General features: G+C 52.1%; 1 protein-coding gene across 7 annotated transcripts in view; it reads right to left on the bottom strand.

The window, feature by feature from the left end:
* LOC149352183 (paired box protein Pax-5-like) overlaps window positions 1–19897 on the bottom strand; it is a 214924-nt gene extending 195027 nt beyond the window's left edge. For 4 of the 7 annotated variants that reach the window (XM_089581325.1, XM_089581330.1, XM_089581329.1 and 1 more), the window contains exon 1: window positions 19498–19895. In XM_089581325.1, the coding sequence (XP_089437451.1) occupies window positions 19498–19517 (20 nt within the window). In that variant the 5' untranslated portion in view covers window positions 19518–19895. Of the gene's footprint in view, window positions 1–19497 lie in introns of all 7 variants that reach the window. The other 3 variants (XM_089581327.1, XM_089581328.1, XM_089581331.1) reach the window with 2 other exon arrangements.
* Window positions 19898–21671: the final 1774 nt, after the last annotated feature.

The raw sequence follows: 21671 nt of genomic DNA, 5'->3' as shown, positions 1-21671 counted from the left end.
CTAAGTTCGAGAAAAATGCCTGCGAGCACCACGGGTAGCACGCCCCCTGTATCCCTCTCTCCGGCTTACGCGGTGCACTGCGGCCCCTCGCGTTAGGACGGGAAAAGCTAACGAACTGCCCAGAGAGGAGACAGGAGAGCCGAGTTCGTTGCTCTCCGCGGTATATACGCCCGCAAAAGGAAGATCGTGCCTTGCTGAGAGGGTGAAATTGTGCCGAATACCTGTTATACATTTGACTCATCACAGGGGAGACGTTTGCGAGCGCCGTTTTTGTCAGAGCAGCTAAAAAAATAGAATTAAGCGATAAACACGCTGGCAGGTTGAATTATCAGGTCACGATTAGCCGTAGTATTGAGAAACCGTAAATGTTGTTAACTGAGCCCCAAAAGTAACGCAATGAGTGTTTTTTTGCTAGGGTGGTATCGTGTGGTCTTAGCGTTGTCATGCTGAGGTGACGGAGCTTTAATTCGGAGTCATGCTGCGCACCAAGGTCACATAAGCCACATCCTCGCCGATAGAGCCTCGGGTTCACGACAAGATTATACGTATATGCTCGTAACGGCGAAAAAACATGGGAGCAGATAATCAAGCCGCAAGTGGCGTGCGCAAGTTACGCGCGTATGAATGCATTACGAGTACCACGCGAGCTAGCAAGAGAAAAATGGAAACCTGCAGCAAGCACACACACCAGATCTCTCGCCAACAGAGCCGCGCATGCCCAAAGCCCACACTGCACTTCGTGGCGTTCCGCAGGTTTTTGACTCCCCAGCGACTTTGTCTTGGGCCGTCATTCCTCATAATAAGCGAGAGCCTCGCGCTTTCTTCTTTGTTCGACAATGACACACCGTTGCGTGGCTCTGTGTTCCTTCGCGGGTGGTGCGCGGGCGCTAGGAAGAAAAAGACCAGCGGGCGAAAGGTGGGGAGCGACCCGAACCAACAAGCACGGGCCGCGCGTGCGCGTGCATGCGCGGCAATTTGGTGGCATTGTCTCCGCGGAAATGAAGGGACTGGCGGCTGGGGAGTTCCTTACACGAGTCGTTGCCGCGGCACAGGCACGTCAGCACCGCTTGTGCAAGCGCGCGCGCACGCGTTCTGTGAGATGTCGTATGAATATTCAATAGCGCGAGGACCTTTCCACGCGTCCGCTCGAGAGCCGTGAGGAATACTGCAGGACGGGGCGCACGTGGGGATACGGCGGATGCGGAAGAGAGCGGCGGGACGCGACCGACGTCCTCTCCTCAAGACGGCTTGCTGTCATATCGCGGGAAGCTTCTATGCAAAAGAAAAAAAATGAAGCGAAAATAAAAGAAGCAGGCATTAAGTGATGCGAATTAGGAGCGCTAGCACTTCCGTTTTCTTTCTCTCATTGGTCATGCTCTACCGTACATTCATAGATCACTGGGAGTCCTCATTCCACCCCTGGCGCAGCGCTTAAGCGGTACGCCACTGCCCTGCGATGGCAGGTGCTGTCACCGGTGGGGCTTGCGAGAACCAGCTTGCTCTTCCCGAGAAATTTCTCTTGACTGATCATTAATTGAACTGCCACCTGCCCCGGTAGACAGTTCGCTTATAGTCCGGTGGGCAGGCTGTAATGATGTCGCAAGGTCACGCGACCTAGGCGGCACACCTGTCACCCAAGCGGGCGCACCCAGCCGCCCAGCTCTTTTAAAGTCCCAGAGGGACCGGAAAAACAACGGCGTAATCGGCAACTGGGGGCTCTTGTGATAGGGCACCAAAATCCCCTGAGATGCAACCTAGGTGGCAGGTGGCCCGCTAAGTCACGTGATATTGTGACGTCACCCCAACCTGCCCACACAGGGGGATCTCACAGACAACGACTAAGCGGCTGAATGGAAGCTCTAGTCCTAGCGCATTAAACATTCCTGCGTTGATAAGCATTCATGTTAACTGCAGTGATCAGTTTCTTATTTTCGTTTTAAACTGAGTGACGTGTCGGCGAAAAATGGTGTGGAATTTTCCCGGCATCGTAGTCTGAGCGGGGAAATGATGTACAGAAACTAACGAATCGCGCTGGACACAATCGGATGCCATCTATGCAGCCGTGTGTTTCCCGTGTTGTTTTGCGCAAACAAGTCCTGGGCAGCGTGTGACCTTCATATTATTCTTTCTTTAGAAGGAAAGGAACGGCGGAAGGGTGGTCCGGCAACCTTCTCTCTCTCACTCCGTGACACACATGGTCGCGTCAGGAGCCCACCCTCTCCGCAACTCCCCCTCTGGAAAGCGCATTTCAGGTAAAAGAGCCTCGGTAAGGAGGTCACGTTAAAAGGCTCCGACCAGACACCGTCAAGTCGGCAGGCGCATTTGTACGTGTCGAAAAGCGGGGACCGCCTTTCATGCGCGCGCTGCCCTTCCGCAAAGAGCGGCTCGCGCGCGCCGTGGTTAGGGACAACGAGGGGGAGGACGCGCTCATTGAGACGGCGATGTATGGACGGCCTCTCGATACGGTGCAATACCGGTGGCCCCCCATCTATTAACGAACGGTAGCGGCCGGCGCGCAAGAGCCATGTTCTCAGCCGGTCTGATTACGCATCCCGTGCGTGCGGGCATAAACATCCATCCCGCGCGCGCACAAGCCCCTTCGCGATAGCCGCTGCGTGCTCCTTGTGGCCGGCGGGAGCTCATTAACGGCTCCCTGCCCGCGCACCGATACAAGGGGGCGATATGGGCCGACTGATCGCAGACCCCCGCGCCGCACGTGGCACGGGGGCCGGTATATACGCTCCTGCAGCCGCCGCCAGGACTGCTGCTGGCGCGGCGAGTCCGCGCCGATCGACGAGCGTATGCGGAGGAGCGGCCCCAATAAACCAGTTTTCTTTCTTTCCTTTTGCGTCTCTCTCTTCTTTATTTTCCATCGCGCCAGCGCGCCTGGTCGGAAGTGAAATCCCCGAGACGCCAATAATTGCGCCGTCTCCTTTGCGACTCTCTGCCGGACCACCCCGAAGACGTGTTATTGTTGCGCGGGTGCTGCCGCGGCCGGCGCGTAGCGCGCGCCCCCAGCGCCGTTCTGCCGGCAGATCTTTCCCCGAGCCGTTGCTTTTCTCTTGCCCGGCGTAGATGCCGCCCGCTCAGATGATGAATCAGCCCGCGGAGCATGAGGTTGGAGTACATGCATGCACCGCACTGGAGGGAGTCTGTAGGGCCCCCGTGTATATATATAATACTATGCTGCTGTACTACAATGCCTATTGTGCTGCCTTCAGTTGCTCCTGGCGAAAGAAGGAAAAAAAGAAAAGAACCGAAAGCGAAATAAAAAGAGAAGGAAAAGAAGGAACCGGGGATCGAATTCAAAAACGCGTTATTTTAAAGCACGCAGGCGAAAACAGTGAGCCAAGGCATCAGCTGTCTCCATTTGTAAGTGCGGTCCGCTGAACGTGTCACTTGTGGTCGGGTCGGTCACTTGTGGTCGGGTGCCCATATGACGCGCTGCTCTTAGGCGGCACAATTACGACTAAGGCCGCAGGCTGTCCCGTGCGGAGCAGGGACGCCGTGGAAGTGTACGAAGTAGGTTGAATTAAGAGGGCGGTGGTCCGCACGGAGTTGCTCGGAACAGCTTCCGCGCCTCGGAACGAGTTGAGATTACCTAGAGTAATAACGCAGCTGCTACTGGAGCAAAAAGGAAAAGCTTCGTTCCTTGAAACCCTTTATTTGCGTGGAGAAGAAAAAAAAATCGTTTGAGACTTGTTTTGGTGTCTTTTCTTTCCTTGCGCAGGTAAATGGGCATGCAGGTTATGAATTCACCAGTATCCATTATGACTTGGTTATTCCCAGCGCCATGTTTGTCTGCGTTTGCCATTAGAGTAATATCACAGCTAGAAGCGTGGCAATATATGTCAGCTGGTTTTAACATTGCGCATGCCAAAAACTGTGGCACAAAGCGCCTGTTTCTTGAAGGCCGCCTCATGTGAGCAGATCGAGAAAGAGAGCAATACGTTATTACTGCAACTGCTTGATGCACGCTTCTCAAACCATGGCCTCGAAGGCTTCAGGACCACGCACAGTTTTTAGCGCTTAATGCTCACTGGAGTCGGATAGAACTCAAGATCAGCTTAGGGTTCGGGACGGTTGTGATATGCAGGGTAAGTGGAGACAGTAGGGGAAAGAACGGGGGAGGGGGGGGGGGGGGGGGGCGGAGGGGCGATCTGTCAGGGACAGGAAGGATACGAAAATATTCAGTAATGCTGTCTTAAGGGAGATTTATTTCGTGTTTGTAATTGAGAGCAGCGTCCCACGTTGGTGGGCAAGGCCAGGTGATGCCAAGCGCCAGGTGTTGAAGTTCGCGGCAATGTGGAAGTTCGCGGCAAGTTCGCGGCAAGCAATGAGGCGGTGCACCGCCTCATTGCTTGGGATCCCAGCGTGACCAGGAATCCACATCAGTGTGACTGTGTGCGGACGAAATTTGGTGAGAGCCTCTAGTAGACCATCTATGAGTTGTGAAGGCATACAACCAGTATATTTGCGTTTATAGCGTGCATCAAATTGGTGTGTATCAAATAATGCGTCCCATTACCCATGCTCCTCTCCCCCAGCGTGGCAGGCCTGGGTAGTCTCGAGCCAACTGACAAACCAGTTGACTTTGGTGACCCTGGCGCAGGATATATTCCACACTATGCGTCGTACAAAAGAATTCTCTCTCTCTCTCTCACCCATTTAACTCAAGAACGAGGCCCTCCAACCAATAGCGTCGGCCTATTATCATGACGTCGTCGTTAATCACCTGCCCGAGACCTGCGATACCACACTAGCCGATAAAAGGGAACTAACCACAACGTCACGACAATCGGCCGACGCCATTGGGTGCACAGCCTCCTTTCAGGGGCAGGTGCCGCTGCGTTCTTTAACTGTATCTGACTGCAGCTTCTCTTTACATGTATGATTTCGTTGCTAGAGCAGGCATGCGTTTTGCGTTTTAGCACACGATTCATAGCCGTGCGAGTGAAGGAGCGCGCCAAAGAATAGTCATCAGCCGTGTGAAATGTTACACAGCGACCGACCATTCCAACATCCCAGACTTCTCAAACGCTGTAGAAATCGCCGGTTAAGCAGCCTGGTAGTACAAACTTTTTACCTTAGTAGAAATCCCTCGCGTTTTCCTCCGCACTGTACCGACGTAGGACCTGCAGGGCGATATTTCCGGACAGGATGGGCTACCACGTCTCCCCCCCCCCCCCCCCCCCCCCCCTAAAAAAAAAGAAAAAAGCCGCGGTGTAAACAACGAGGGAAGAGAATGGACTGATGAGGCCGTTCACCTTTCGTGCTCAACAATTACCCTGTCCTTCACCCACAAACAGCTGACCTTTGGCGACCCCCCTCCGGTGCCCGAACGGGACTAAATTCGATCGGAGCCCGCCCGCGCTCGCATGCACGCTTCCGCGCGTCGGCTGCAGCTGCCATTAATGCACGCGATGGCGGGATTCCGGCGCTCACGCATGCAGGTTGCCGATGGCGCGGATCGCGTGTCCCTCCTCCCTCCGTGTGACCGTTGTCTTAACGCCCGCTGGCGGAGCCGTGGGCCGGCGCCAATAGAGCGTTTTCGCGCGAGGCAGGTCGGCTCAGCGATGCATGCGTGCGCTCGCTCTGCAGCAAGAGGGCCAGCGTACGTGCGCGAAAGAGGGAAGGCGGGGGGAAGATAAAAAATAAAGGGGGCCTAGGAGCACCTGCGACGTGAAGGGGGCCTCCTCCTCAACGGCTACTGCTGTCATCATCTGGCGGAGACCGGCTGTTGCGCCTTCTTCTTGGCGCGCACACACGCACGCACGGGAGGAACCGTTGCCGTCGGCGTGCGCGTTTGTCCGCCACAAGACGTACGACCCTCGACGCCGAGCGTTCGCCTCTCTTTCGCTCTGCGGCTTCCTCCTGACGCCTTTCGCCGCGTCACGTGACTCGAACACGAATCGCCGCCGAGCATAAATGATGGCGCGTCGTTATCGGGCAGCCGGCCGCCCGATACGGCCCGTTAATCTTGTTCGACCCGCGCGCCGCTATACGCAGTTGGCGCCCGCGCGCACCGACTTCTCGGGATGGACCTGCGCGGTGGAGAGACGGCGCGCATATACACGGCGCCGTCGAGCGCGGTTGTTTTCTGGGCAATTATTGCGGATTAAATTATCGGCTCGCTACTGTTACGTACGTGCGCGCGTAAATTAATGGCCCCTTCGCTGGGAACGAGTCGCTCGCATCTTGGCCCCCGTTTCGACCGACTCGTGTGTGTCCATACGCGCGAGAGAGCACCTCAGCGGCGCATTGCGGTCACGCGAGTCAAGCTCTGTGATGCGCGCAGAAAGCGTCCGAGCACGTAGACAAAACGCGCTATCATCGCGAGGGGTGCGAAGTGCTGTGTGCAGCAAAGGAACGAGGTGGAGGGACTAGTCCGTACACGAACGCTGAGCTCTCCTAGGGGCTGATTCGGGACGTTAAACCCGGAGATGAATTATCGCTGGTAAAATGCAGAGATACAGAGGGAAAACCTCCCCTGCGAAAATTGCGCACTGACTACGGTGGCAATATATCTAACTGCGCAGCTAGTGGTTAGCGGAACCTTTATTTATTTATGATTTTCTTCCTACAACAATATTTGTGGAAACGCGTTTTCATCTGTAGAATCGTGACCCCGCGGAACAAATGGAGCAGTGAGACGTTCGCGGCCAGCAGGTCGGTGTACCTGGTTTAACGGGTGCAACTTCTTGCTTGCTCGTGTCTGCGATTCATATGGGCGTCTGTACTGAGTTGTGCACTTTATTATAGCGCTCAAACGGAGTCCCAGAGGGGGCAAACTTCGGAAGGTGCGGTATGGCAGGACCGCATTTGTTAAGACCCTTTTCTCGGCTTGACATTTTGCTCCTCTATTCCGCGAGAAGAAGCCACGTCCGACGTCAGGAATCACAGCCAACGAGCAAAGTCATTCGGCGGTTCCGGTATAAAATACGAGCTGACCAGTTACAAAGAGGCATAAAAAAAGTAAGAAAAACTGTTCCTCTCAAAAATAATATGACCTCTCTTTGAATTTATAGGGACCGCAAGATGGGAAACGGGCCGTTCCTCCAACAAGGTAAACACACGCCCATAGCAAAGCAACAAGAATGTTATTTATCCCGCGGAGTATCTAGTTAGACTAAAACTTTTCAGGTGTATTAACAGCTAGCTTTGAGTTTCAAGCACTTTGTGTGGAGGTACACTTGAGTAAACTCCGAATCACTATACTGCCCACCTTATCCTTATCAGTAAACGCTCTTGCCTCAGTCAACCAACAGGCTGAGCTTCCGCTGCCCTCGACTAATTTTCCGTTCCTTGCCATCCACATTGTCAAGGCATGCGGATCCTGTCCTTTGAATTCTATTCACCATCCTACTAGAGCCTCATAAGAACACTGGCTGCCTCTCCCTTTGCCCAGCCACCAGATTCAGCTGGTGCACCGTGCGAGGGAGACCGCAGCCGGCTCTGGACTTGTAGGATAAGAATACTCTTTGATGAAGTTTCCCCTCTCTCTCTTCACAGAGACCACCACCGGTTATCTGTACCACACGTCCTGCCCGGCTCCGTTTGCATGCTCCTGTTCATTACAGATCGCATATCATCAACTTGCGTTTGTTCTCTAACTGGTTTGGTCAACTAATGAAGCGTACGGTTGCAGGAATGAACCAGAGTATTTTTATGTAAATAAGTTGAGGTCTAACGCCTGCAGGTCACCAATAAATGAAATAGTGCTGCCGTCACGAATTCACGTCATCAGTTCACTGTCACCACTGAAGAAGACGGACAAAACACAGGGACAGGCTTAACAGGGAGGCACTTTCAATTTGTTCATCGTCTAAACGCGCCCCGAAGCACTGTCTATCGCAATCCACATTGACTGATACTCGTCACTTCTCACAATAGGGCTGCACAGAAAAAAAAAGGGGGGGGGGGGGGGGGGCAATAGGTATGAGACGGGGAGTGTATTTTGTTCCGTAATGTTACCTGATATCCGAGACACGAACAGGTGCAACCATACACTTTCACCCCCCCCCCCCCCCACCCCGCCCCCCTTTTGAGTGACCTGTACAAACCTATGCTTCATTCTTCTCACACTGTTTTCGTATTTCAGCTCCAGAAAGTTGCTTTGACAACAAGACAGTTTCTGATTTCTCACTGTCATTCGTTCGTTTTGATCGTTCGTGATCTTTGCAACCAGAAGATTTAACTTGCTTAGGCTGCAAAACAGATTTTATTGCTTCTTTACTGAGATAAATATAACCTATCAACGAATAATACCTTACCTTTAGATCGAGAGAAGTCTTACTACAGTAAAACATTTAGGAATTAAAAACATGACAAAGGAGGCACATACCAAAGAGGTTAATTGTTATATTTCGTTATAAAATACACCGTGGTGGAATGAAACGAAGTTATTTACTTGGATTTCTGAAGTTGCGATTAATCTGCGAATAAAGCCAATGTGAAGGTGAAACTCTGAAAAGAAAAAAAAGGCTATGTTCATTGCCTTCATCGATCAGAATTAAGACAGCTAACAGATTCTTAAAGTGAACTGAACAAGCGCACTTTCAAACTGGTATATCCCTTAAAATCGAGGCATGATAAACGAGAACGACAGTATAATGATTGTCTCGGTAGTGAAATGAGCGATTTAGCTCGAGGAGCGCATTTCATCAGCCTGACGCCTCTTGCTGCGTTTAGCCTTGCATGCATACCGAGACGTCACAGGAGTGGCTTTACACAGTCGCAGCTGGCTACCGTGTCATCCGTTGCTGTTTCCTAATGAAGAGCAACGCCGGAACGTGGCTTCTTTTTTTTTCGCGCGCAGGGCTTATGACGGCAGGGATTATGCAGGCTCGGGCGTGCAGCTACGAACAGTCATCTATACTGGCTGTTGTTCCTCCCTCGCAGCTACTTTCGAATGCAGCGCTGCTGACGCTCGTTTAATTGCCTCACCAGCGACCACAAGGCCTTCCACATAGCACGCACGCGTGTGCATGAACGTCACGGCTTGACAAGACGTGCAGACGCATATCCGGCCGGCATTGTACACATGAACTATACAAACGCGTCAGAGAAATGACTTAACCGTTAGCGCGTGTGATAGGCGATGCAGAGTGATAGGATAAACTTATACGGAATTACGCGAAACCAATCTTCGCTGCTGTGCTGTTCCGTCACATGTCCGCGGAGATGCAGATAAGGTGTAATAGTATAACCACATGTCTCGGCGTAGCTTAATTCTCTATATCATGCAGGCTATACGCAGAGAGTTTCGGGCGCGTTAAAAAACCGAAGTGTTCAGAAACTTGTCGGCGCCCGCGCAACTCGCAGCCCTGGTGTTGTTTTGAGACAACGAAATTTATCAAATCAAGGCTTGTTGACAACAATGTTATCCGAGGATTGCAGCTGTAAGCGACATACCGGTTTTGTAAAACTATCGAAAACAAAGCGAGCACCGATGTATGCGCCGCCAGTAAATGTTCGCTCGCAAGTTCGTCTAACCTCCACACTGAGCTCTGCATACTGCCGTGGTAATGGGTGAACAGAAGAAAAAAGGAGCATCAGCTGTTCGCAAAAACCCGGGGAAGGATGTGAACTTGATATCTTGAGACTCTTACCCGTTAACGAGAAACTGGCAGCTAAGAAGTCAACCCTTTTCCAATTTTAGAACGCCTTGAGGCGATTCGTGATTCTGTACCCCTCCTTTTGGCGCCTGGAGAGAGGTGGAAATCGGCCACGCACGCAACGTTTGAAGTTCGAGCTTTAGACTCTCTGTAGTTTGTTCGAGCGAGCCGTCCCCCGACGCTATAGACGCGAATGCGTTAGCGGTGGTTCACAAAATTACTGTTGTTACGCAGTCTCGTGCGATGCGAGGCTTAGCGCGCTGGGGCGTTCCTACTAAGTCTTTGTCGCGAACTTTTCCTCTCCCCACTGACACGGGGCGAAGAGCGAGCCCGCGATTGGCCACTATTGGGCTCCGGAGCTTCGCAGCCCGTGCCGGCGTGCACCGCCGCCGCCGCCTGTTCGAGGAAACTGGCGCGCCGATGCGCGTACCGTATGCATGCGTCGAGGGCGCGGCGGGGCGATGGCGACGACGCGGCGCTGGCTGCAGCGCCCAGCGTGCAGCGGCGGCGGAGAGGCGCGGGCAGGCGCGTGCATGCAGGGACGAGGAAGCTGCCTGGGTGTCCTCGTTTCGACACCCAATCATGCGCGTCGCGGACTGACGCCTCGTTTGCATATCTCACCCTGTTATCTTGGCCCGCCGTCTCCGCAGAGGGCCCCTAGAGCGGCGCCGCGAGGACCCTCTCGACTCCGGGTCTCCCGCAGCCGCCGCGTCCTTCGGGACGCCAGCGTGAGGCACACGGGCCGCTGGAGGGTTCCATCTTAACGCGGCTCAAAAACCGGCCGTCAGGCGCGGAATCGGAATTGACGCTGAGTAACGTTTCCGATGAGCGCCGTGTTACCGGCGAAATGGAGGAGCTGAGTCGTTCATTCCATGTCCGCTGAGGTCTCTTTCGTGCTGTTCCTGCCCCACATCCTCTTCGTTGTTTGATGCGGCACGTGCCAACGCGGTTTGTTATTGCCGATGTTAATCACCGAACGGCAGCGATAAATTTACTAGTGCGTTGACTTGTAAGGCCAACGCAACGCTGTAAGGCTGTTGGCCCCGTAAGGAAACCCCGCATCCTAATCGTTCAAAGAACTCGACGGTAATTAAGCGGCGTCAAGGAGCCCTCTTTTCTACTACAGACACTTGGTTGGTTCAGGCGTCTCCTTGACAGTGGTCTCCTTCGAGTATATAAAGACCATGGTGTTCTCTCTCCTAGTCTATAGTTACTACTGTGCACTTATTGACTTATTCGTACACAGATACGCACTGCTTATAGTCGAACTAAGCTCCGCATGGAGCCAGGCCTTTCTAAAATTGGTTATTTCACTTACAGAGAGAGAGAGAAAATCACTTAATGTTTGCTCCATATTAAGTGCTGAGCATGTCAGCAGGTTGTCATATTAGCGCTAGGTAATTGTATACCGCTTCCATTCAGGCCTCTTGCGCACTTATTGCCCTTCCCTTTATGCAAACGTTGAAGACTGTTTCTTACTCTGCCCCGTCGCTGTTCAATTTCCCTGTTTTCCTCGCCCCTCCCCATCCCTCAGGCGTGCCTGGTTGGCGGCGGCCCGACGTATCATTTAGATATATACTCGTATGCAGTGACTCAAGTGTCAGGCCATCGCATGTCTCTCATCTTGTTCTTGTGGAGGCGGCAGCCTATATTGTCTTGAAGAGTAATATACTATTTCCTTTTTGTGTGTGTGTCAGAGCTATAGCAGTGTGAACTATGAGGCAGGCCGTAGTGCACATCTCCAGACTAATTTCGAGCACATATGGTTGTTTAACGCGCACCGAAATCATAACGTGGACCCGGACCTGCACAATGTAACGTCGAAACCTCCTTCATGTTCAGATGGCGCAACTTGGATGTTGACGAACGACACCAGTGTTGCATTTGAATTTAATGGAGCTGCGTCACTGCGGTAGCGGTTGTAGTATTCCTCAAGCATATACATTCGAAACCCAAAGACCACGCACCGGATTTTCCCGTATATACAGGTGCCCACCAAAGTTTTCGGAACTCAGAAACCACGTAAGATGTGAAGTTCTTAGTCGCCACAGGCGCAGCCACAGACATTGAAAAATGCACTGTGTGGGTCGCTTAGGGAAGTGCAAATCATAACTTAAAGTTTATGGATGCTTGTTTAGACTGACAAAATATAAGCTTTTTTGAAATTTCGGTGCTCCGAAAACTTTTGTGGGCACCTGCCAATTCAATGCCCTGGCTGTGCATGCTGCTCATATGTTCTTTCTTCGGCTGGCGTATGTTCTTCGTCGCACTTCATGCGGCGGACATGGAAGGAGGTAGTGCAAGGTGGCACTAATTACATGCAGCGGGTATGTGATTCAGCTAGTAGTCACTATGTGGGCACATCTTTGAATTTATTAACTTTCCAAAGCCCGAATTTTCTCGCTTGTCACACTTTCGGAATTTTAAAGGCACTTTCCATGCCTAGCGAAAAGCGGTCGTTCCTTACTGGCTCAGCTTCCATGCAGGCTGGGGAACTAGATGAACGGGTGCCTTGAAAATCTCAGTGCAAGTGGTTTGTGAGCTGCGTGTGTCCTGCTGCGTTTGTGTTTACATGCAAGCAACGCGGTTAGATGACATTACTGCGCTGTAAAAGTGGATGCGTACAGCAAAGCATGCAGCGTAAACGCAAAACATCTGGCCATGCATTGAAGTGCGACGCCTTAAAGCAATATTAATTGATGCTTATGTGCCAAAGCTACGCCCGGACAATAAGGTATAGCCTGAGGGATCGGCTTGGGATTTTGACTTCTTGTGATGTTTGAACGTGCACAGAAACTTCAGAACGTCGAAAGTCCCTTTATTTCGCCTGAATCGAAATGGGGACGTCGCAGTCGGGATCGAATCTATGTGAATTTGTGCTTTCCAGCGTGATTTTGCACAGTGCACCTCCTGAGCCACTGCGATGGACAACAAGCACACGTGACGCCTTTTTTCTCCCCAAAGATCCGGGTCGTCAGTGTACAGGGTATATGACACATTTTTGTCGCGAACAGCACCGAGTCAATCGCCGCAATTGTTCAATTGTCCTCGAAGGATAGCGGCGCCGAACCAGCGAGGGCGATAAGTGTCGCGGTTTCCATTTCCCTGCTATCAGGTTCCCTTGGAGAGAGAAGGCGCCCCATATGCCTTTCTCAACCCCTCCTTTCAACACACACACGCACTTTCGAGTTCGATAAACGATGCAGCTGTTTTGCCTCCTAGCGCGGTTCACAGTCTGGGCTCATCACCCGCCACCTGGTGTCTTTACAAGTAGTCCACCGATCTCTGCTTGTTTGGGAGTTCATCTCCTGAAGTCAGTCAATGACAGGAACGAAATGGAAGTCAAGTATAGGAGAAGGAAAACCCGAGGTATTCGTGGTCGAAGGTGTGCGTGGCAAATTTGATGCCTCTCGCTACATTGTTCTGCCGGTGGTTGTCGAGGCTAGCTACCTCAAATTTCGACGTGTCATTGATATCACCTTGCCTATTAACAAGTAACATCATGTATTCGTAGTCTTTGCACACGTCTGTCGGCGATCTCCACAGCATCTTGCCTGTGACGAGAAAGTGCGAGAACTTAGCATGCAACTTTGTTTTATAATTGATGGGGTTTGTCGGCAATGTGTATACGCCGCAAGTGTACGCTACCCAGCAAAATAATACGATAGATGTCTCGCAGTTTTACACCTGCCATGTGCTCGCGAGGGACCGCAAATGTACTAACGTTGCTCAAGCACCATATATGCCTTCCAGTAATTACTGAGTAAGATGAGTTAGGTCGCCAAACCGTGCTTTGTATTATTCTGGTCTCGTCTATCCGTGTTTTGTGTGTAGCGAAACGCAGAACAAGTTGGGTACAGGCTACCGCATTCTTCAGTATTTTGTTGTTGCCATTAATATTCGTCCAGAGAGGAGTAGCTTTAAACATGCATAGAGGCTATTTCACATGGTGCGATCTCGAGCAAGGTGCCATGATTTCGGGCTCTTTGCAACTTCAGCGACCTTCACTCCCGTCACAGCTGCTCTTCTACCGGTTTTTAACAGGTTGTCACAGTGTTGCGCAGTCGTTGCAATAGCTGCTGTTGCTTCCGCATGAACCAATGGGTAGTGCGTGGTGGTGCGTCACGTGAAAACCTTAGGCGTGGCAAGGGTCATCAAGACAGGGTTGCGCTGCTGAGGCTGTTATTTTGAGGGGCTATGCCGCAGCGCGCATTTTGTAAGCCTCCATGCTTCCAGCGTCAGAATGCTGTTTAAGTACAGCGCTGCGCTCATAAATTCATCATCATCAGCCTGACTACACCCACTGCAGGGCAAAGGCCTCTCCCATGTCTCTCCAATTAACCCTGTCCTTTGTCAGTTGCCGCCACTGTATCCCCGCAAACTTCTTAATCTCATCCGCCCACCTTTCTGCCGTCCCCTGCTACGTTTACTTTCTCTTGGAATCCGCGGCGGTTGAATTTCTTTGGGGGAGAAATTCTAGAGGCCCGTGTACTGTGCGATGTCAGTGCACGTTAAAGAACCCCAGGTGGTCGAAATTTCCAAAGCCCTCCACTACGGCGTCTCTCATAGCCTTAGTCGCTTTGAGACGTCAAACCCCATAAACCAAACCACCATTTAAATGAAAGCAAAACTAAAAATTTCGCGGACTAAGGCGCTTCCAGCGAATTTTGAGCAACTCCATGCATCCCGTAACGTGTGTACTGCTAACAACAATGCTTGCCATACAGGTAGATATCGTTATATGTAGTCGTGCAGGCCTGTGAAAGCAATTCACGCTAATCATATCGAGACCTGCCTGAAAGAGCGTATCTCTTTTGGTGGCGCCGAAACACGTGGAATACCCTAAGTTGGTCTCTTGGTGCCACAAAAGCGAAGTAATGATGAAGCCTTCTAAATAATGATACAGGGCGCATGAGAGCGAGCGTCGTATTAGAAAGAAGAACGCTGTAGCAAGCTTCGCTTACTAAGTGGTCGCTATTAACTCGATCACCTTCTCAGGCGATTGGAAGGCTCCGGCGCAATTAACTTTAATTAACGAGCTCCTGTCACTGACATCGTCTTTTTGCAGAAGGCACACGCTGCCCCCTATTTGTATAGGTTCTTAATGGAAGAAAGCTGGCCAAACGGCCACTAAATAGACAACGCGTAGGTGCTGTGGGAAGTAAACAGAGCAAGAAAAAAAAGTTCCCTCTTTTAGGAGTGTTTGTCAGTGGCTTAGCAAACTAAGAACGTTAACAAGGGCAATTCGACTGGCTGAATGACATGGGCGTAGTATATACAGTCCCAACACATGCACAGAGGCATTACACCTTTGCACAGACTAGAGAGAATTAATTTCATTACGATTAGTTTGCGAACCCCGCACTTTCACAAGGATTGTTGCTCGCCCCGGGCTCCGTTTACGGCATCCGGCGACACTGTAATGGGGAGGAACGAGCCTTCGATACGATGTATCTTAATCGCGCGCTTTGCTCAGCCAAAATTCAGCTCGCGTTTTTACACTGCCTTGCGGTTTGCGTTCTTCCCCGCCTCTTTCGCGCGCATGGCCCGTGTAATGCCGGTTTGCTACTACAATCATTCCTCATATATAATTCTCATTTTCGCCTTTCAACGTCGCCTGTCTTTACGTAATAGATAATAAAAAGCAGCGACGGAGGGGACCTTTCCCTCCTTGGGTCCCGAGAGTGATTCAATGTTTTCTTGGTCGTTTCGGGCTCGCCCCCGGGTCCCCCCGTGCAGCGGCGGCGCGCACTCGGAAAGCGCGCGCGTCCGTGGGCCGACGATTTCTTTCGCCGACCGCGAGGAGCATGCGTCGGGAGGCGGGGGAACTCACGACGCGCGATTACACACTCTATCCGAGCACGGACAAGCGCCTTTTGGCCGACTATCATCTGACATGTAATGGTCACGCTTTTGGCTACCAGTTTAGCCCCCGCCGTGCGCCGACAGGCATCCCTGAAAAGGCGTGGCTTATCACATTACATCGCGCGCCCCGCGCACGACCAGGCGAGAGAAGAAGAGCACGAGGCTGGGGCCCGTCCGCGGCGCCCGGCGTGCATCCCTTAGCCAACGCCAGGGAAGATGCGCCGCTTTCGTGATCGCGTACCGAGAGGGTTAGATAGTTTGCTGATTCTGACGCCCGATAAAAACCGCTGCAGCTCTTATTACGAATCGCCGCCTTGTTGTATCTTCGGCACCTTTGGGAATTCGGCGGCGGGATGGCGCGCCCATTATCGGAAGCCTTTCATTTGTCCGCACTTGTTAAAGAGGCGACGAGGGAGGGGGTTCCGGCGCCAGGAGCCGCAACACACACGCACACACACTCGTGCGCGTCTCCTTTGTTGTGCGATTGCTCTCGTTTGCGTGTTTCGCGCGCATAACAGCTGCAGGGCTGCTGCTGCCGCCGGTGGTGCTCTTCTTGGGGCTCCGGTTTATAATGCGATAATTGGTCGCCCGGCTCTCGCGTCTGAAGAGGTGCTAAGCGTGCGCCTCGGAAGGAGCTGCGTAGCGCAAGGCCGATTAGTTGCGCGTGTTATGCATGCCGGTTAGCCGGACGCATTGTGCGACCTCTATACTGGATGCGATATTTGCGCGTGTATATTTTTGGCAGGATATGCGAGCGTCCGAGGCCTGCGTGCGTCCCACGTAACGCGCTTGGAAACATGGCGCCTAAGAATTGGTATACATACACCGTAGTAATTGTTGCGGAAGCGCATACTTGTACACTTCGATGGAAAGACTAAAAGAGAAGGATACAAAGCCAGATTGCAGAGCGCCGCACACTGCGGCTTTTCCTGCGACTGGTTTAAGGACACATATAGTGCTCTGCATTGCATGCGAGGCTCATTGATATGTTTTTCACAAGGGTCCTTGCAATTATGGTATTTCGAATCCATGCATGGTAGCGAAATTTCGCTCTGTGCGGATCCAAATACATTCTCACTGTAGTCCCATGGCGCGAATGCCTGGTGGATCTGGAGCGCTTGGTGCGCCCGAAACGTCAAGTCGCGAGGTACAGGCGTTCGTCCGCCAGGTTTAAACGCTTTTGGAACAGCGCAAAAGTGCCCACGGGGATTTTTCGCAATAATTTTGATTGCGCGAAATTGCGGTTAGTCTACATGATCCATCAAAACTCGCGCCGAACACTTGCACCCGCCTCGAAAGTAGCCACCCATGTTGTAGACAATCAATCTAAGCCTCATTACGTGCAACACCTCTACGAGAAAACAAAACATGATATACTATGACCGCGTCAAGGGGAAAATGCAGAAAAGTTACTCGTTTTGAAGTAGTCCATCAGAGGTCGTGCGTGGAGGACCAGTGTAGTCGATCGGGCTTGCTACGTAAATTGATAAAGAAGCCCACGCACACAGCGAGAACCAGTGCTGTCATTAGCGACTTGCGCTGCGTGCATGCGCCTCGAGCTGAAGGAAAAGTTGGTCGGACGCCTTAAGCCTGTAACTGCTTACAGACGTTGGACAAACTGTGTCGTATATATAGTAATGAACAGGCGTGAAGTGATTTAAAAGTGTTTCATCATGCCTAGCTCGGTTGTAAGTGGATGGAAGAGCAACGTCTCAGCTGCCAGTAATTATTCCGAACTAACACCATCTCCTGTATTGCCTAGACCAGAAATGGAGGGGAGAATGTTCTGTCACGGGGATTTCTATGCTGAAGAAAATTAGTGCAATAGTAAATGACGGCTCCACCAGCGTAGCTTTGCAAGGATATGTAGCCTGAGAGAAGTCAGGGAAATGTACACGAAAATAAAGTTGCCGGTGGGAGAGCCCACAAACACGCTGGTCTATAAACGGCACTTGCCAGTGGGAACCATTTATAGGTCGCTCCGTCCGTAACCGGGCTGCAAGCTCGTTTCGCGCTGTTGTATGCGAAGTGGAATTTGCCACTAGCGCGTAAATCCAGGCTCGGCCGCTCAGCAGACTGAGGTCAGGTCTGCGGAGAGGCAGTCAGTCCCTCTCTGTTTACGTATTCCGCGCTCGTATACTGCGCGGAGATGTCACGTCGTAAAGAGGAAGCTCACGGCACATAAAGAGAAGGGTCGAGCAGGCGTCGGCCTCGCGGATTCGTATGTCCTCCACCCGACCAGCTACTCAGCGGCGGGCCCGGCTCGACCCTTTTCGGCGTCAAATTGTGGCGCGCGCCGTGTCGTTTCTGCGCGAACGGAAGAAGGGGCCCAGCACTGCTGCAGCATGCGCGTCGCGTCCTGTGTTGCGGCATGCCTGCGTGCGCGGCTCTCGTCACGCGCTCCGTGTTGCGCGAAGTTCGGTTCGTCGGCGCAGTATGCCTGTCGCGGAAAAGATCACTTTTTCGCGACCATCTTCTCGGACGATGATTCGACCATTTATCGCTCGACATTGGCGCCCCAGTAGTCTTTGTGGCCCCTTATATGCACTGCGTCTTCGGAGGAACAACAACAACAAAATGCCGCCTTGTTATTGTTGACATGGCTAGGTCAGTTATTCAGATAGAAAAAAAAAATCTCCGGGCTTACACAGAACGTACACTTTCTCTCTAGAATTAAAGGTAGCGTTGATGTGAGCCACAAAAGGCATCAGCAAGTCAACGGGTGAAATCTCAAAACGTCTCGCACTGTAGAACGGTCCGTGATTGGCCTGCGCCTTGGCTGTCGTACGCTGGCCTATCGTGATTGCCGAGGTCACGGTCGCGAGCCTTCCGTACACGCGTGGCCACCTTTGAGAGTTCAACCTCTGATTTGCTAATTCCGGCTGCGTGCTTTCACACGCTGTCGCTTTATGAATAGTGAGATTATACACCATGTATCGATTGACGCATTCGATCCTCTGAATTCAGCGCCGCAGACGAGATGGTCAAGAACATCCAATTCCAGTTGGATTTCAGTGGCTATGGGAACACTTCGAGCCTTTACAGATTACACATTTATCTTTTTTTTTTCTCTCGCAAAGCCCTCAGAACGTGCATTGTATATGTGACCATGTCTGAGCCAGCTGCGTAACTCTGTATTCCGAGAATTAATTGTCCTATATTAATACTGTGTCCAAATTTGCCGGAAGCTCAAAGAATTAAACACGATTGAAAGCAGGCCACTGTTAGCAAATTCGCGCCGAGCGAGAAAGGAGCCTGTGATGTGGCAGTAAAATCGCTCACTGCAACTTACAGCATCTATCGCACAACTCTCACCTCGCCACCAGGCCACACAACAGCCTTTAAACCGGGCTGTATACCTCAGCGAAGCAAGCCGCCAACTCTACGGCGTCCGAGTGTAGGGTGTCAGACACAGGACTCTCCCGTCTGATACGAGCATTCGCATGGCTTCCTGCTGTCAGCAATACTACGTTATTTAACCGAACATTTCCAATAGCGGCTACAAGATCCATGTTTGCTCATGGGAGCGTTCGCAATGTATAACTGCTGCAAAGCGGATATGGAAGTTACCGCTTTGCGAGGGCGACTGGTTTTATAATAAATGGTATTTTGAACGCGCATATATATAATTGTTAAATTATTGTTATACTGGTCACAACTTTCACTGTTTTCGCTTGCGCTGCTATGGCAGAGCATGCTTCACGTGGAGATATTTCCTCGAAGTTTGCACTGAGCTACTAAAACAGCACGAATAACTGCAGTTACTGCTTTACAGTGAAACACGTAGAACGAATACATCGCCTATTACAGTTATTACCTTCGTATCAAAATCGTTCCCATATGTTGAATAGGTCGAAATATAGTGAAAATGTAGTGACGCTGGCTGCTACTACATCTTCACCACATTTCTTCTAAAGGGTGCGCACATTTCACCACACTGTAGCACTAGCTCCTGCGGCGGCTGTCACAGCGCCCGTTCAGTCGAGTGTCGCCGATTGACAGCGGCGGTACTCACCTCATCATGAGCCTCTCCATGAGGTTCACCAGCCAACACACAGTCCTGGCAGGCTACGACGCACCGCAGCTGCTGGCTCTGTCGACGCAGTGAAATAGAACAGCACGGTTTTCACAGGGCGCAATCACAGAAGGGCGGTGCACGTCGCGAATCCCTCGGTGCACCACCGGCGACAATCCCACGTGCGAGGAAGTGGTCTCAGGCCCCTCGTGGGGGTCCCGCGCGAGGTGCGGGCCGGAGCGCTGCCATCCCGAAAGGGTCGCCGGGGCCTTCTGTGACACCTGGCTGCTCCTGGCGGCGCGCTCCAAGGCAAGGGTTCCGAGGGAGGAGGAACCCTGGGAGGCTCCCCGCCACGCTTCGCCGCGCCCAGGGGTGGGGGCTCTGCTGCCGAGGGGCGAAGCCCGCTTGCTCTCGGTGGCCCCCAGAGGACCGCAGCTGAGTCCGGCCGCCGCTCTTTCCTGCCGTCTTCTTCGGGACCCTTCAAGTTTTTTCCCCCGCTTGGGCAAAGCACCGACGCTGGCCGCTTGGGAGGGGGACGGCATGCGAGCGCCTCTCGGATTTGCCGACGAGGCGCCCGACGTCACCTCCGGTGCCGTTCCTGAATGGTCCGTCCCGTACCGGGATGGGGGAGCCGCGCGGCGCCCCTGCGGGCGAAGGGCGGTCCCACGGGGGGGCCCCCTCTCTCACGCCGCCCGAGGTGAGCGCGTTCGTCGGACCGCCCGCGCGGCGACGCTGGCCGCAGCCGGTGGCGCTCGTACGGGCAGTGCGACGGCCGCTGCTGCGCTAGAGGGGTGAGAGGCGCCGGCGGCCAGCGTGTAATAGGCGTGCTTAAAAGGGACAGGTGTTGGAGAAACGCCGCGGCGATCCAGCGCTGCTCAAAAACTAAGGTCCCGTGAAGGCTCAGTTCACGAGAGCTTGGTTTCAAGAACAGCGTTGGTGGCGAACTGTTTCGCCCAGGTACATGTTCTGTTGATGCGTGCAAACGAAACTAATGGCGTGTTGCTCCGACGTGCGAATTATTCTTAACAGGTCTGGGGCGTCAATAACGTAACAAGTGACTCGTGTCTTTTGGTCCTGCCGACTGCGCCAGTTTGTGACACTACTCCAGAGACCCTAGATCAATCCTGCCGACTGCGCCAGTTTGTAACGCAACTACAGAGACTCTGGATAGGCATTGCCGCCATCTCTGTTTATTGTTCTGCCGTCCCTCAAGCCCCATCATCTCGCAACCGCCTGTGTTCATACTCGTCGTTTTTGGTGCCAACATCACTGATTGCGCTCTCGTGCTTGCGCTTTTTTTTTTCTGTAACTGCAGAAATACTGCAATGTCAATAATTGTAACGGTATTACGGCAACATAACATGTATCTGTGAGGTTGCTTGCGTTGCCCGTGTCCAGTATTTGTGCCACACGAATGCTTGCAAGTGCTATTCCCGCCAGCGGTAACGAGCCCCTATATGCCTACTCAGCGAAGTGAATAGTTCTTCCCGCTAATTACACCCTGTAAGAGACCTATGTTACGACCAGGTGTTCAATGACGACGTGCGAATGGCTGCTTTATTCGAATAAATATGTACCGTCGAAACAGCTATTACGCATGTTGTGTGTGCACCTGTTGTGATTTTGCTCAGCCTGCGGCTGCCTATGTAAAAAAAAAAACACGACAGGGGGAAGTCTATTTCCTTTTTATTCTGTGTGCGTTTGTGTATTACTTCTCTGATCTTCAATGTTCGCCTGCATCCCAAGCCTTTGTGACTGTGTTTTGCTGAGCTATAAGCACTTATAGATTTGCACTTGCGCCAACACGCTCAGCTTGGTACTGACCAGCCAGGTACCTACAATGCATTAGAATTCGTTGTTATTCGCTTGAGTGCCATTAAACCCGCAGTTTTCAAATTAAATTGTACGCTCAGACTCAGCAACGCTTCTTGAAGTATAGAATGCGTGCAATCAGGACATTAAGCGGTGTCAATGCAGGACTCACTTCCGTGGCGTAAGGTAACCCATTTTGATTTAGGGGCAGACAACAGCAAATCCTGTGTATTTCGGAAACCTGGCAGCGTCGGTGCTAATGATGCCACGTTGTACAGAAAGTTTTATTTTTATTCATATTTCCAAGGCATAATAGTGAAAAGCGAGCGAACTTATGGCTGCTCCTGCAAGTGCATTATTTA

This window comes from Amblyomma mixtum, chromosome 3, assembly GCF_055824585.1.
Source record: "Amblyomma mixtum isolate Tamu chromosome 3, ASM5582458v1, whole genome shotgun sequence".
NCBI classification, from domain to species: Eukaryota; Metazoa; Arthropoda; class Arachnida; order Ixodida; family Ixodidae; genus Amblyomma; species Amblyomma mixtum.
Note: the sequence above shows the minus strand (reverse complement) of the source record. Positions and strands in the feature narration are given on the sequence as shown.